The 14,529-nt window shown below is 42.4% G+C and overlaps 1 protein-coding gene across 1 annotated transcript; it reads right to left on the bottom strand.

Moving 5' to 3' along the window:
* Positions 1 to 3,312: 3,312 nt before the first annotated feature.
* Positions 3,313 to 10,692, bottom strand: proza (protein Z, vitamin K-dependent plasma glycoprotein a). Its single transcript, XM_070847157.1, has 9 exons — positions 10,557 to 10,692; positions 8,880 to 9,024; positions 8,018 to 8,175; positions 7,888 to 7,912; positions 7,691 to 7,804; positions 7,464 to 7,598; positions 5,668 to 5,783; positions 5,453 to 5,570; positions 3,313 to 4,250 (listed from the first exon to the last, which is right to left on the bottom strand). The coding sequence occupies exons 2-9, from the start codon at positions 8,956 to 8,958 to the stop codon at positions 3,715 to 3,717; spliced, it is 1,281 nt and encodes a 426-aa protein (XP_070703258.1). The 5' UTR covers positions 8,959 to 9,024; positions 10,557 to 10,692; the 3' UTR covers positions 3,313 to 3,714.
* Positions 10,693 to 14,529: the final 3,837 nt, after the last annotated feature.

Here is a 14,529-nt window from a genome sequence, read left to right as displayed (position 1 = left end):
TTTATTCAGATAAATGTTGGTAAAACGTTTGTAGTGGTTCACTTAAATTAAGCCAGATAGCTTAAAGCTCATTGTAGATTAGCTGAATTTATCCAATTAGTGCTGAGTTGGATTTTATTTCAGTGTAATTTCCAATGTCTTGGCAGCCATGTTAACACTTGTTTGGAGTACTTTTCACCAAAGGGGAGAAACTAGTCCACAGATATTTCCAATATTTCAGATATAAGTGGTTGGCATTCTAGCACGCTAAACTATAATGGTGAATGTGATAAACATTATGGCCACTAAACGTCAGCATAACATTGTCAATGTGAGCATATTAACACCGATGTTAGTGTTTAGCATGAGCAGTGCCTCACACAAGAGCTCTAGACTCTTAGTCTGGTTTAAAAACTAATATCGGAGGGGGAAATGAGACTACAGCTGAGTTATATTCAAGTCCACAGCCTGTCTCTCTCTTTTTCCTTCAGCCACTTCATCCCAGTTCAGGCCTGAACGTCTTGAGGTCCTGCGTTACCTCCACCCTCCTGCACAATTACCCAACCAAGTGGAAGCTGCTCTGTCTGGCATGGGGCACAGTTAGAGACGGGGTGGGGTGGAAGGGACGAGCTTTGCCACCCAAAACTGACTGCAGAGCCCCCAAATCTGGGGGGAGTGCGGAAGGGAGAAAAGATTGGGGACATGGATTTTTACAAAGGAGGATTATTGGACAAGATCATAGGCACGCCTGCACAGATAGCACAGCGCTCATTTCGTACATGGCACGAGACTTTAACTCAGTCGATCTGACTTTGACGCTCAGACACACTGCCAACCCCCTGCGTGGAATCAGACACCACACAGACAGATAATCCCCGAATCTGTTATCTGATGTCGCCCCCCACCTTCTCCCCCCTAGACTCACAAATAAGCACACATGTGTCATGCATTTCTACAAGCATGCACACTCGCTCATCACACAGGGCAGGGAGGATTTGCCATCACAGCATGCAACTATTTTTTGGGGGGTTTGGAGAGAGTAAAGGATTATTGATTTAGTAGGACACTGGCCAGATGTACCCACATGCCTGACATATTGTAGTAAAATTCAACTACTTTGCAGCAATCTTGTCCAGCGCTATTAACATTTAATTTGTGTAGAGTAAAAGCTCTGGCACTGAGCGCTTTCACTTCTCTGTCAGTAATGGCCTCGCTAATGTTTCTCTGCAAGGCCTTTTCATTCATGTCTAATATACTGTAGGTCCATCAATCCGTCCACAGAATGACTGACTTCTTTGTCTGTGTCGACATCGCAAATCCTTTGGTCTATTGGTCTGTCCCTGCTCTTCATCTATGAGCCACTTTCCATCTTTTCATCTCATCTCTTCGCGTTCTAAGTCTGTCAAACATCTCTCACTCTGCCCCTGGTCCCCTCTCTGCATTCACGTCACGTCCTCGTCTCCCCGATTGTTCAGATTTTGGGTTTGATTCAGGGAATAAAATCAAACAGACACAGCAGCAGTTTGATATTTAAGTGACACATCGAACAGCCTGAATTCAGCAGCTCAGAGCAGGAGTTTAAGTTTAGCTGCTACGTCGCTCCGTGTGTTTTTTGTGTGTGTGTGTAAGCTTGAGCATATAAATGGAGCTGGCAGGACCAGAGAGCAGGACCAGGCTCAGGAAGGAAGGAGCTCCACTCAAATTAATCTCCACTGGATGGCCCAGTAAAGGAGCAGAGCCATTTTTCATAGCAAGGAACCATCTCCTAGGTGAGTACCATGGCAACAGCCAACGTGGGCCCCAGCTTTCAGAGATGTCCTTTTCAAGCGCCCGATCAAAAGTGGCAGGCCAGGTTTTTTTTGTTATGTGGCGTCTCTCTTACACTCGCTCTTGCTCCATTCTTCTGCCTCTCCTTTTCTCTCCTTGCATGACATGGTCCTGGCCTCGTTCACCAGGGAGGCTGTGAGAAGACTGCAGAGGGCGAGTGTCTGTGGGAAAATGTTGCCAGACAACACAGGGGTATGCAACAACGAGGGCAGGCTAATATCGTCTGGGACAAAAGGGGAATAAAAGTAGTTGAGATGGATTGTGAGAGCTGGGTTTGGATCATTTCATACTACGGTTGCATCAAACTAATTTGGTGTTTTCCTCCTCAAAGTTTGCATGTTTTATATGATGGCTAAAGAAACAGTTTTCAGACTTGTTTCAAATATACTTGCTCTTGTTTTTTTTTTTTTTACATTTAACCTTATGTTTCATTACAGTTTTTGTTCTCATCTGCATGCGAGCAGCACAGCGGCCCTGAAGATGGCAAAGTTGGTCTATTGATTAGACGGCCCAACTTTGGTCCACACTGAAATATCCATCCATCATCTATACTGTTTATCTATCCTCCAGGTAGGGTGGGGGGGGGGGTGGGGGGGTGGGGGGGCTGGAGCCAATCCCAGCTGACAGTGGGTGAGAGATGGGGTACACCCTGGACTGACAGACTGAAATATCTCCACAACTATAGGAAGTTTTGTATCAACATTTATGTTCCCCAGAGGATGAATCCCTCTGAATCTGGCGACCCCCTGACCCTTTCCTGTAGTGCCACACAATTATTGGATGGAGCACCATGAAAATTGGTACACACCAATTGATGGACCCCATCAGAATGAATTGTAATCACATCTGGCTCCATCATCCCTTGAAAACTTTCACTTGTCCAATAATTTGTATCATGAAATACCTGCAAAACTGACGAGCATTCCCATCAGCCTCAGCTGCACTTTGTCTTTTGTGCTAATTAGCATTTGTTAGCATGCTAACACACTAAACTAAGATGGTGAACGTGATAAACATTAATGGTAAATATAAGCTTTATCATTGTGAGCATGTTAGCATACTGACATTGGTATCCGTTCAAAGCATCACAGTGCCAAAGTGCTGCAGCAGGACTGAAGACCTGCTGTCTCCAACCTTTGGAGGTTTAATTTCTCACCATTATTTATAGTAATTTACTTAACGTGACACTTGTTCTCTCATTTATTTCTTGTTACTTTCATAAAGATGAAGCTTGTGAGTGGGATGTAGAGGCTAGTTTTATGCTTTAAAAATGTTCTGCTGTTCATTTGTCGCACATTATTTTTATTGTCTGCTAACTTCCCTGTTTTTGTCTGAAGACTGACCCACAAGGGACTTGTCATCAAATGTTAAACCGTAAGTATAAAATAGGTCTTTCCTTAAAATATCTTATGTGCAGATCTTCAGAGAACAGTTCTTCCTGAACATCGCCCAGAATTATAGTACCGTATACTTTATCCCAAAACAATGACATGACATCAAGTGTGGTATCAGGTTATATTACATTTATAGAACAGTGAGTATCTGGAGGGTTACAAGGTGCATGTCAACCAGTTCAGTAGTCGCTAAAAATAATATCACTTAGTTATTAAAAGGTATGTCCACGTCACAAAACACATGCTGAATAATTCATTGCATTTCTTGCTGCCTCTGACCCTGTGGTAGGTAGATAAATACAATGCTTCTGTTTATGTTAACAGAGAGCCACCTTGTGGATAAACAAAGAAGTCCTCAGACAGTAAGAAGCATTCACATACATTGAGTCTATGTGGTTGTTAAGATGGTTATCATTAAAAGACAAAGATATAATGAATGAAGTGCACAATTAAGATCTGATCCCCTGTTTTCAGTATTTATTCACCTGCACTATCCTGAACTTTCACATCCCGCCTAACGTGAATTCATGAGCGGCTGCAGCCAGCCAAGGTAGCGCGACACTTTCTGGAAGATGAAGCCTTTGCTGCAGTCGGCTTCTCGCGGCTGGCTTACCACCCCAGTGAGGAAGAACACGTCCCTGTACAAGGTGAGCAGGGGGCTGCCGGAGCTCATGGTGCAGTCGGCTTTGGCCCGGGGAGTGGTACAGCCCATTTTATTGGTCATCAGGCTGGGATGAGTCTCCAGACACTGCGGCAGGGATTTGTACTCCAGTTGGTTAACGGTGAGCTGGCCCTGGACAGGTAACGCCTCTTCTGGCTTTTTCCAGCCGGTGATCGTGGCCGAGAAATTTCCCGCCATCAGGACGCTCTCGGCAAAGTCTCTCTCTGGCAGACAGACGGGAATGACCTCTTTCTTCAAGACGATCCGGTCGCGGAGCTCAATCACAGCCAGGTCGTTTTCAGGGCGTTCCTCCACGTAGCGCGGGTGGACGTGAACGTGTTTTACGTACAGCGTCTGCTCTCCGTGTTCATAGTTGGTGCTGCGCTTGCCTGAGGAGGAGCAGGTGGGATAAAGTATTCAGGGTGACAGCGTTTCTAAAGATCACGATTAGTTGATCGACAGAAAACTACTCGCCAGAAGCTGGTTGCAGCTTCAGCACATAAGTCAACATAATCTTAGGAGCAAGTAATCTGAGTTTCTTTGGATATTGGATATCTTGATTTAAACAAAATGGGACATTTGAATGTGTCCCCAAGGGCTCTAAGAAATTAAAACTGGCATTTTTCACTATTTTCTAGACAAAATAATTAATTGATTCCAAAAATAATCAACACATTTATCAATAATTGTACAGCTCTACTGACTCTCCAACATAAACTGTGGTCATTTGTTGATAACTTAGATAAACAAGCACACTTAATCTGTACTTTGGATTTGTGCTTGAAAGCAGTTTTTCCTTTGATTAAATCTAAGAAACAAGCCAAGTACATATATAAATAAATTAGATATGTTTTTAAAATGCCTACTAATATTGGATTTTAGTGCAACTCAGTCCCAAATATTTCAGAGCTCTGAAATAGAAAAGACAGACACGGCGAAAGTTTAAAATTGGCTTTGTTTGTTTTTTGTTATCTTTTAACAATATTAGTAAAATATGAGTTGACCGCAACTAATTCATATCCTGTGAACCCAAAATAATCAAAGGTGAAAACCTACATGTGAATTGCAGCTCGTTTCACACGAGCGGGCCATAACATCTGCTGCATGCGGTACACTAGCAGTGAGAAAATTCAAGTCTTCTCAGAATGATGATCTGGACACAAACTTAATGTGAAATATTTTGGACATATACTCTGAATACAGTGATATCCGTGATTTATATGAGTGATTTGACATAAAGTCAAATTTATAAAAATCAAAAAATGTATTAATAAAATTATAAAAATACATTTTGTATTGGAAAACTGTTTAAATATGTATTATATATGTCCTCTTTTGGCCGCAGTCCTTTTTAAAAAGACATTAAGTTTTTTTTGTGCTTATCACTTAGTTTGGGGATGATTTTTTTATCATGTGCCCTAATTGTAGATGGAGTTATTTTTTGTCTGTATACATTCCCTGTTCTTTGATCACACAAATGTTTTCCTGATTCTGCAGGTCTGTTTCAACGTAATTAAATTACGTTGTTTCTTTATTCAGTAGCAGCAGCATTACTTGTAAAGGTACGATTAATGTGTTTTTATCTACTTACCCACGGCCACCTGGAAGCTCATGTATTTGTTGGCACACTGAGCTGACGTTAAGACCAGGTTCTCCTTCAGGATGACTCCGCTGCAGTAACCTGTGGACTCTGAACTCTTCAGGAGAGCCTGCAAACAACACGACGAGCGTCAGCGACATGCAGCAGTCAGGCCGCGGGTTACTGTGTCCTGTGATGTGCCACAGCGTAGGCGTGTGTGTTCCTACCTGCCAGGGGCACTCTGAGGAGGTGCAGCTGAGCCCTTCAAAGTTGTCGCGAATGATGGTGGACTGTCGGTCTTTCCAGCGGCTCAGACTGTTCACGTGACCACAGGGGAACCTGACTGAGAGAAGAATGTGACACTGTTATGATTTTTTATTACCTGCTGGATTATTTATACCTCTCTTTTTAACTGAAATCACATTTAGTTGTCCTTTTTTTACAGTCAAAAGCAATGTCAATGTGATGTTTAAATGTATTGTCAATATATTATTATTAAAAGGAAGCAAAAAAACGTGTCAGAAATGCTCCTTAACGTCTATCAGCAGTAGCTGGCAGGCAAGCAAACAACGAGTCAAAGACTGATACCCTGTCGATATGCTTTTCCCTTTATGTAGATCTGAACTGATCCTCATCCTTAATCCCAACCACACATCAGTCATCTCAGTTATCTCAGTTAACCTGGATGGGAGCTCAAAGGGGGAACAGAGATGGGTGCTGAACCTGCAACAGCACGGAAACGTCCCTGTGTTTTTAGCAGATGGAAGTTACTGAAGACCGAAGGGCATTTCAACGGACTGAAGTAGCATTTGCAGGTACATTTATTTGCTGATCAGCTAATTGGACAAATAGGCCGCAAAAAAAAAAACAGCCTGTTAGCAGTTAGACCACACACTCTCACACATTGATTTGCAGACATGTGCACAGGAATGGGCATACTTTATACAAGCACATACATACTGTGAGTATTTCTGATAATTAATGTACGCGTTGTTGATGTTTCGTCCCTGTGCTTCAATCTGGTGTTGACATTAGGGGGCCCGGGGACCAAAGACCGGTTTGCTTCACATGTTGGTCTCTTTGAGGTGTGAATGATGAATGAACATTTTGGGTACATGTGTGGCACCTTCTCTACTCCAGTCAGACCGTCTCATGTGCTCCTCAGCTGAAGAATAAACTCAGCCAAACTGATGGTCAACACTGAGTGTGTGTGTTCAACTTCTCATCACGGCCCTGAAAACTCTCCTCAACACTAATGTTAGCAGGGAGCCTCTTTTTCCCCCGGTGAAAGTCTGTTTGGTGGCTCGTGTGGGTTTTGTGCCTCTCGTGTATTAGTATATCTTACATTCAGTTCACAGAGGTTACCTTCAGTTTCTCTAAAAGTTAATCGACTAGTGATCTTTGAAAAACCGAGACATTTGTTTTAAAAACACTTGGGGATGATGGGATTTTAATGATCCTCAAAGACTTGATCCTCAAACCATCTGGATGAAAAAATATCCAGGTTTTCCAGGTCTCCCAAGTGGCAACTCTGTTCCCACTCCAAGTAGTAGTGTCTTTGATTTAATTTGTTAACAAAGGTGTAACTTGGAAAACAGATAAGAAACAGACGGCCTATGTTTTCATCCATGTGGATAGTTTTTGGGGATTCTGGGAATAATTCAGAACAACAGCAAGGGTTCTTTTAATGACTTTCTGGGTTTTCAAACATCATCAATGAATCATCTTTTAGAGAAACTGAACGTATGCTCACACATGAGAGGAACAAAATGGGGCGAGGCTCCTTCAACAAGCTCATGTTTGTAGACTTTAGCAGACAAGCTGTTATTCAAAGTGGCTCTAAAAAATAGTTAAAGTAATGAACAAATTGTTACCACTGTCCTAAACTGAGAAACCTAAAATATATATATAATATAATATAGTTTTTGATTGTTTTATGATTTTTCTGTATGCTGTAACAGGACAAAATGCATTTTAATTTCTGGGCTGGACTTAAATACTTAAATACTGGAAACATAAGTACCTGTAGGCTCACACTTGTTCCTGTCGTTGCTTTTGAGCTTCCATCCTCTGGCGCAGGAGCACTCGTAGGATAAGTAGCCGGGTTTACAGAACTGGGAGCAGCCCTTGTCCTTTTCCAGGGTGCACAGAGTCTGGTCTGCATCGTGGGAACAGGAGAGGGGGGTTGCAGCGCTCTCACACCAAGTGAAAAGTGAACTAACAGTGACAATGCCGACGTCTCCTGCTCACCCGTTTCGCAGTGGATGCCCGTGAAACCCGTCTTGCAGACGCAGTCGTAGCCTCCCACGCTGTCCGAACACATGGCTCCGTTCTTGCAGGGTTTCTCTGCACACTGGTCTCCGTCTAAACACAAACAGCGAGTCTATGAGAGGACATAATGTGCTACGAATGTCTGTGCAGTGACGGGAAATCATTTTAAAACTTACCAATGTAGACAGCCCAGAAGATGTCCTGCAAGAGAAAATATGCATGATAAGTGCAAGCTGAGATGACACAGACGAAGCAAAGAGGCGCTGAGGAGGTTTGAGGTGAGAGGGAAATGAGGAGGGAGCTCACCGTGCGGTACGAGTCCTGGAAGACGCTTCTGGCCTGCTCGTAGGTGCACACTTTCTCCATGCAAATCTGCTCCAGGCCGGGGGGAGCCGGGTTACTGCCGTCCACGTTCCTCTTCTGGCGGGAGATCACCGTGCTCGCCTGCTGCTTGTCCAAAAACACTGGAGGAAGAGTTCACGTCTCAGCTGGTTCATCCACAACAGACTGAACAGTTTGAAAGTGTTCACCTGCACCCTGCCAGTAAAGATCCTACACAGACTTCTGTAAAATACAAATACTATGGGTTTATTACTTATTTCTGTTTCATAGCATTGGAAAATTCTGTTTTTTATATTGTTTTTCCAGATTTAAAGCTGATAAGATCAGTTGATTAATTCATCTGCAGATCAACAAAAAAAACTATTAGGCAACTATTTCATAATTGGTATTTATCATTGTGTTTTTTCCAAGTAAAACTGCCCCAAATTCTCCAGTTCCAGCTTCTCATATACAAGTGTTTGATGATTTTCTGTTTTTTGTTACTGTAAACTGACAAACTTTGACATTTTTAACAAAATAATCGTTAGTTGCTCCCCTACATCCATTGATGAATAGATATACAGGACAGTCGTCATTCAAGCTAAATTTCAAAATCCTGATCTTTCCCATCTAATATCACAGGAAAGGCTGTGGGATCTTGGCTTGAAATAGGGCAGAAATAATCAAAACTAAATTAACCCAATTGTGCAGCATCTCATCCTCCGAGGCTGAAGCTCCAATTTGATGAAGGTGAGACTGTGACATGTCAAACTCAGCATGCTGCCACCTTGACCTCCTCTCCAGAGCTCAGACTTCACCTCATCTGGCTCCACGCCGGCGCTCTCACCTGTCTGGGGGGTCTGAATGGCAGCCACGGCCCCCGCCAGCAGACACAGCACAGCGGCAGATGTGGTTGAGGAGCACATGGTGACACTGAGGCGTGACTTGGGTCTGAGTCAAGCTGTCGCTGCAGCAGGGATCAACGTGCACTCCTACGGAACAAGAGCGGATTACAGATATGATTGGAAAGGCAACGAGATGTAGGCCGAGGAGGAAGAAGCCTGTATTGTTTAAGGCCGTATTAGGCTGCGATATGAATTAAATATATGAATTAAAATATAGGAAAAACACATAAAAAACTCTGGAGTGGGTATTTTAGTGCACTTGAAGTGGTACCACAAGGTTATTGGCAAGGAGGCAGTAATGAATACCACGGTGCTACTTCAAAGCACCTCAATAACCTGTCAGATATCACTGGCCTCATTCTTCACCTTCCTTAAAATCACACACTTTTATTTGACAGCGACAGTAAAGAGACAGGAAACAGGTGACAGAGAGTGAAGGGATGATGAGCGGCATTCGAACCCAGACCGCAGCAGTGAGGCCTTAATGGTATGTGCTCTAATATGCTGCGGTCGTTGATGAGCGGAGGACATGAAGGGATTCTGCCTCATGACTGCATTCATCAGCAAAGACAATAATACTAAGAATTCAGTCAATTAACTGAAGAAATCTTATAGTTAATGTAAATTAAGAATTCCTTAAAGGTCGGTTTTGCATGTTTAAGTTAAATAACGACCCTCTGCTTACACTTCCTTAGTCTGTACAAGTTATTTCTTTTAAAATGCAGCCACGTTTTGACGTTTGCATTACTTAGCAGTTTCTAAATCACCAAAATAAATATGGTTTTATTTATAAAGCTGATTTATTTGTTTTGTCTTCTTAATATGCTGTTTTCCTGTGTGTCTATGTAACATGACGATACAAATTCGACAATAAAGATCAGTTTGATCATATGACTTAGCACGTTGTAACAAATAATAGTGTGACAATAAGATTAGATATTCCTTTATTAGTCCCACAAAAGCACAGCATCAGAAAAACAATAAATAAACGGGTAGTCAAGCAGGATACACAGGTTAAATAAACAATTTAACCAAGAGGAGGTATTAACATAGGAACAATATAAACAGGATGTGAAAAGATCACTATATACAACATCCATGGACAAACCTAAATTCTCTTATTGTAGTAAAGTCAATTGTAATCTGTCCCTGATGTAAATGTGACTAAACAAGCTCTTGTTGTTGTCCTTTGTTTGAGGACTGATGAGGGCTGAATGGCCTCACTGTCATCAGTGATGGTGCAGTTATTGTGCAGCAGCTCACTATCAACCTGCAGCCACATTACTGTATTTCTATCATCTTAAAGTGTCATGTTCAGCTCTGAGGGTGAGCTGAGCTCTTCAGTGTGTTCATGTGATGCTGATGTTAGCATGTCCCAGCCCTGATAGCATCAGTTAGCTCATGTGAGGTTACAAACCAGAAGAAGAGCCAGTTTAGCTTGTTTAGCTCCAACTTGTCCTCTGTGCTGCACCAACAACCACGATGCTGCTTTTCTGCGAGCTGCTGCTGCGACATCAACCGAGCAAACACGTTTAAAACACACTAATCCGTCACTGTGTGCAGGGCGGGTCTGCTCAGCAACAACAACAACAACCACCACAGGGATGCTCGGTACCCACCTCCGCACTGGATCAGGGTCCCGGTCCGGCCTGGTCCCGGAACACACAACACGGCCTCCTGCTCAGATCGGGCCTATCGATCCAAAATAAGAGGTGATGAGCAGATCCGAGGCTGCTCACTCACCCCCTGGCTGTTTAGCGGCCGTGCAGGATGTGATGACGTGATGGAGCCACCAGGGGGCGAGAGAGGAGAGTTTATACTGCAGAGAGCATCAAGCAAGAAACCAGAAACCTGGGAAACTAATAAATATAATAAATAAGGTAAGATTTTTGCAATATCTCCCATATGATAAACCAGAATTAGCAGCTTCAGTTTGCAAACATTTGGAAGTAATTTTATTTTCTCATGGTGTGATGTTGGGTGGAATGCAGATTAAGTCAATATTAAATAATTGACACAAAAATAAATAATTAAATAACAATTAAGTAACAATAATACATAAAAGATGGCTATGAAAAAGTCCTTAGATAAATGCATGGCAATACATTTGTAAATAAATGTCAATGCAAGTATATAAATGAGTCACCATAGTTAGTAAAATAAATAAATCTAAATCTATCTATCTATCTTTCTATCTATCTATCTATCTATCTATCTATCTATCTATCTATCTATCTATCTATCTATACTTACATTCAGGTATCAGAATTGGCATTGGGAAGGAAAAAATGGTATCATAATATCTCTGTATCCATTAATAATGCAATTTCTTGTCAGTTGCAGGGCCAGTACATTTTTAAAAACAGTATTTTTACACTGTGGTTGTGGTACTTTTACTTTATTAAAGGATCTGAGTATTTCTTCCACCAGTTCCCAAAGCACATAAACTTGAACCTTCAGGGCTACACAAGCATCGGCTTTATTTTCATATATTGGTAGTGATTATATCAAGTCCATTACGTGTTGCCACCAGGAAGAACACATTATTGACATCCTGAATGCAGTTGTTTCTAACCTTGGGCTCAGAACCACCAAAGGGAAATGTGCTTATTTTTCTAACTATGGATATTTTCACCCCTTTAGGAATCTAAAGCTCCATCTAATGAAAGAATCTGAGAAGGTAAAGTAAAAGTACTTCTTAATTTGTAGCCAGGGTTTAGCATGTAGCCTATTTGTGCATGATTGTGCAGAAATATATGCATATGTGGCAAGAAAATCAGTGCTGCATAATACACCCCGGCATACACGTGCATGTATCAACAACAACAAAGATTAAAAAAAAAAAATAGGACCAACGCTGCTGTTTGCTGTGTGACCAGAATCAAGACTTCCTCTCATGTGCACACTTGATCAAACAAAATTGGATGCTATCTGCTGTGATCAATAGGAGAAGCTTAACTGCAAACAGACACACATCAGTCTAGACAAAAGCAAACAGCCATCGACCAGATTGGGGCTATACACAAATCAGCTACAGCGGGCAAGTGAAAATCAAAGTGGACAGGAGGATTACAAGGAAACTGTTGAGAAAGTGAGAGCAGAGAAGCTGTGAAGTTTTTCTGCCAAAGTGCAAAGTGATGAACAGCCTTAAATCTCTTCTCCACATCTTATCTACGAGTTACGAGGCAGTATTTAGAGTTGTTGTGTATTTAGTGTCTAACTTTGTGTTAAGCGATTGTTGGTGGCGATGATCAAATGATATGAGCTGCTGAAACTGTGCCACCATGGCTACGCTCTCCAAAAGACCCTCCTGAGCGGCTTTCTTTCAATGGGATTGTTTGTGAGAGCAATGTAATTTGCAGACAAGGCCGTGGGGCTTTAGTCTCAGCTGCAGCCATGTTAAATGTCTCCATTTCCCATGTCTAATAACGGAGATATTATAAGAGCCTGCTCGGACCAGCTGGTCCCCGGTGCTGGACAGGGGCAGGATCTGAACTGCCCCGTCCAGGGAGACTCACCCAAGGGTGGGGAGAGCCTGCCCCGGCCTGCAGAGCTGCAGCTAGATGTGTAAATGATCGTGGTAATTTCCCTAGCGATTGTGGCCTGAGGTGAAATCCAAAGTTGTTGAGTGCGTGCACGTGTTCATACAGTACATGTGCACGGTAAATGTTGACTCTGTGCACGTGTGTGTTGTATGTGCTGGCATGTAAACAGCAGCGGTGAAAAATTCCGCATATCTCCCCCAACCGTCCATCCATCTCTTTCTCTCAGTTATGTTTTATTCAACACCCCCCTCTCGTATTGTCTCCCACCTTCTCTCTCTCTCTCTCTCTCTTGCTCCCATTTCTTGCCGCTCCGCTCATTATTCTTTGAGAGCTGGGTCCAAATTGGAGGGAAGCAGGAAATAAAGAGCGGCGCAGCGCTCACGTGTGACCTCACTGACCCATTCTTCTCCAAATCCAGACTGCAATTTTACAGGCACACTGAACAAACAGCTCAGCCATCACAGAAGGCATTCATAATTAATGCCACCTGATACTTGACAACTTTCTGATGGATATAACAGGCTGGAGATGAAATCCCCGGGACCCCCTTCATGTTGCAATCTTTATTATTCTGCTCACATCTTATTCCAGCTTTTTCATCATTTGTTTGAATGCTGGAAAATGAAGCTAACGCAGAAGTACCTTAAACTGCAGTTCCTCTACTGGGAACTTGAGGCTCCGAATGTGAATCAATCCCCACTAAGCCCAATGTTAAAATGGCCAACTTTATAGCAGAAATAAACATGTCTACAGGCTGGTTAATAAAATTAAAAACTAATTTTCCCATTCATGACAAATGTATGAAAAGGGAAGGGGTGAATTTTTAGAAAACTCACCCGTCTAAATCATGCTAAGGCTTAAAATTGTGCATATTTAAGGTAGTGGCTGCTTAGAGTGACAGGTGGGTGCTGTGATGGATGACTAGCGGCTAGTCGCTAGGCTTCATCTCGCAACTTATTCAGAGCCAGACCGTCAGAGACAAGGTGAGAAGTATAACGTTATTGAAATATATTCTAAATCACTGCCATGCATGCTGCTCTGGGTGATCACAGTCGACACTTGCAGAGTAGCATTGGCATGAATATCAATCGATCAATTAATCAATCTTTATTTATATAGCGCTAATTCATAACAAATGTTTTCCATAAAGAGCAGGTCTAGACCAAACTCTTTAATTAAGAGAGACCCAATGATTCAAGGATTCAAGAATCCCCACATGAGGAAGCAAAAACTCCCCTTAAACAGGAAGAAACCTCGAAAAGAACCAAGCTCAGAGGTGGGTGGGTGTGAGACGAGGGGAGACGCACAGCAAACAACAACCATAATTATAATAGCAACTATGTTACTGATAATAGGAATATGACTAATAATGAGCAATATGGTGACAGTGGTTATGGTTAGCATGTTGAAGTTAGCATTTATCTCAAAGCACAGCCTCACTAAGCTGCTACCTCTTGCACTACCCTATTCTTCTTTGCCTCCCTCTCCTCCCCCTCCACCACCATCATGGAGACTCTTTCAGGCCCTAAAACCTCCAATCCCTTAAATTCTGTGCAAATCGAGGAGAGACGAGGCTTCTGGAGGAGGTTAGATAGAACAAACACAGGTGTATCCTTCAGCTTCTCCATCCTCCTCACTGGGAGAGTGAGCATGTTGAAAAGCACCCGTAATCTTGTCTCACTATCAGAAGTGAAGTCTCATCTCCACATTTTCTTTTCGGCTTGATTCAGGGAATAAAAATACTAAGCATGTTGAAGATAGCATTTCTCACAAGGCCGCTAACATGGATGTAGACTCGTTTTTTCTCCCCTGAATGTTGTCATTTCTACTTCTGCATCCAGATATTCATTGACTCTCATATGCAAGCATCTCAAAGCATAAACTGTGGGATTACACATCTTCAACGCAACGCAGATCAGCTTTGTTCTGGAAACTAACCAGAAACATCAACAAGCACATCAACACATACAAACCAACAAGCATTTCTGTGGCAGTTTGAAGCAGAAATACATGTTAGGTTTTGCACGTTTGTACTTGTCTGTGTGTG

This window comes from Pempheris klunzingeri, chromosome 17 (genome assembly GCF_042242105.1).
Source record: "Pempheris klunzingeri isolate RE-2024b chromosome 17, fPemKlu1.hap1, whole genome shotgun sequence".
In the NCBI taxonomy this organism is placed as follows: domain Eukaryota; kingdom Metazoa; phylum Chordata; class Actinopteri; order Acropomatiformes; family Pempheridae; genus Pempheris; species Pempheris klunzingeri.
The sequence above is the reverse complement of the archived record's forward strand: the minus strand, read 5'-3'. Positions and strand labels throughout refer to the sequence as shown.

What these genes read in the sequence shown, in the direction of transcription:
- proza (XM_070847157.1), bottom strand. Translation starts at nt 8,958, where the DNA reads ATGTGCTCCTCAACCACATCTGCCGCTGTGCTGTGTCTGCTGGCGGGG. An exon ending in CATTCAGACCCCCCAGACAG is followed by an intron (nt 8,176 to 8,879) that starts GTGAGAGCGCCG and finishes CTCTTCCTCCAG; the next exon opens with TGTTTTTGGACAAGCAGCAG. An exon ending in CTTCTGGGCTGTCTACATTG is followed by an intron (nt 7,805 to 7,887) that starts GTAAGTTTTAAA and finishes GTTTGTGTTTAG; the next exon opens with ACGGAGACCAGTGTGCAGAG.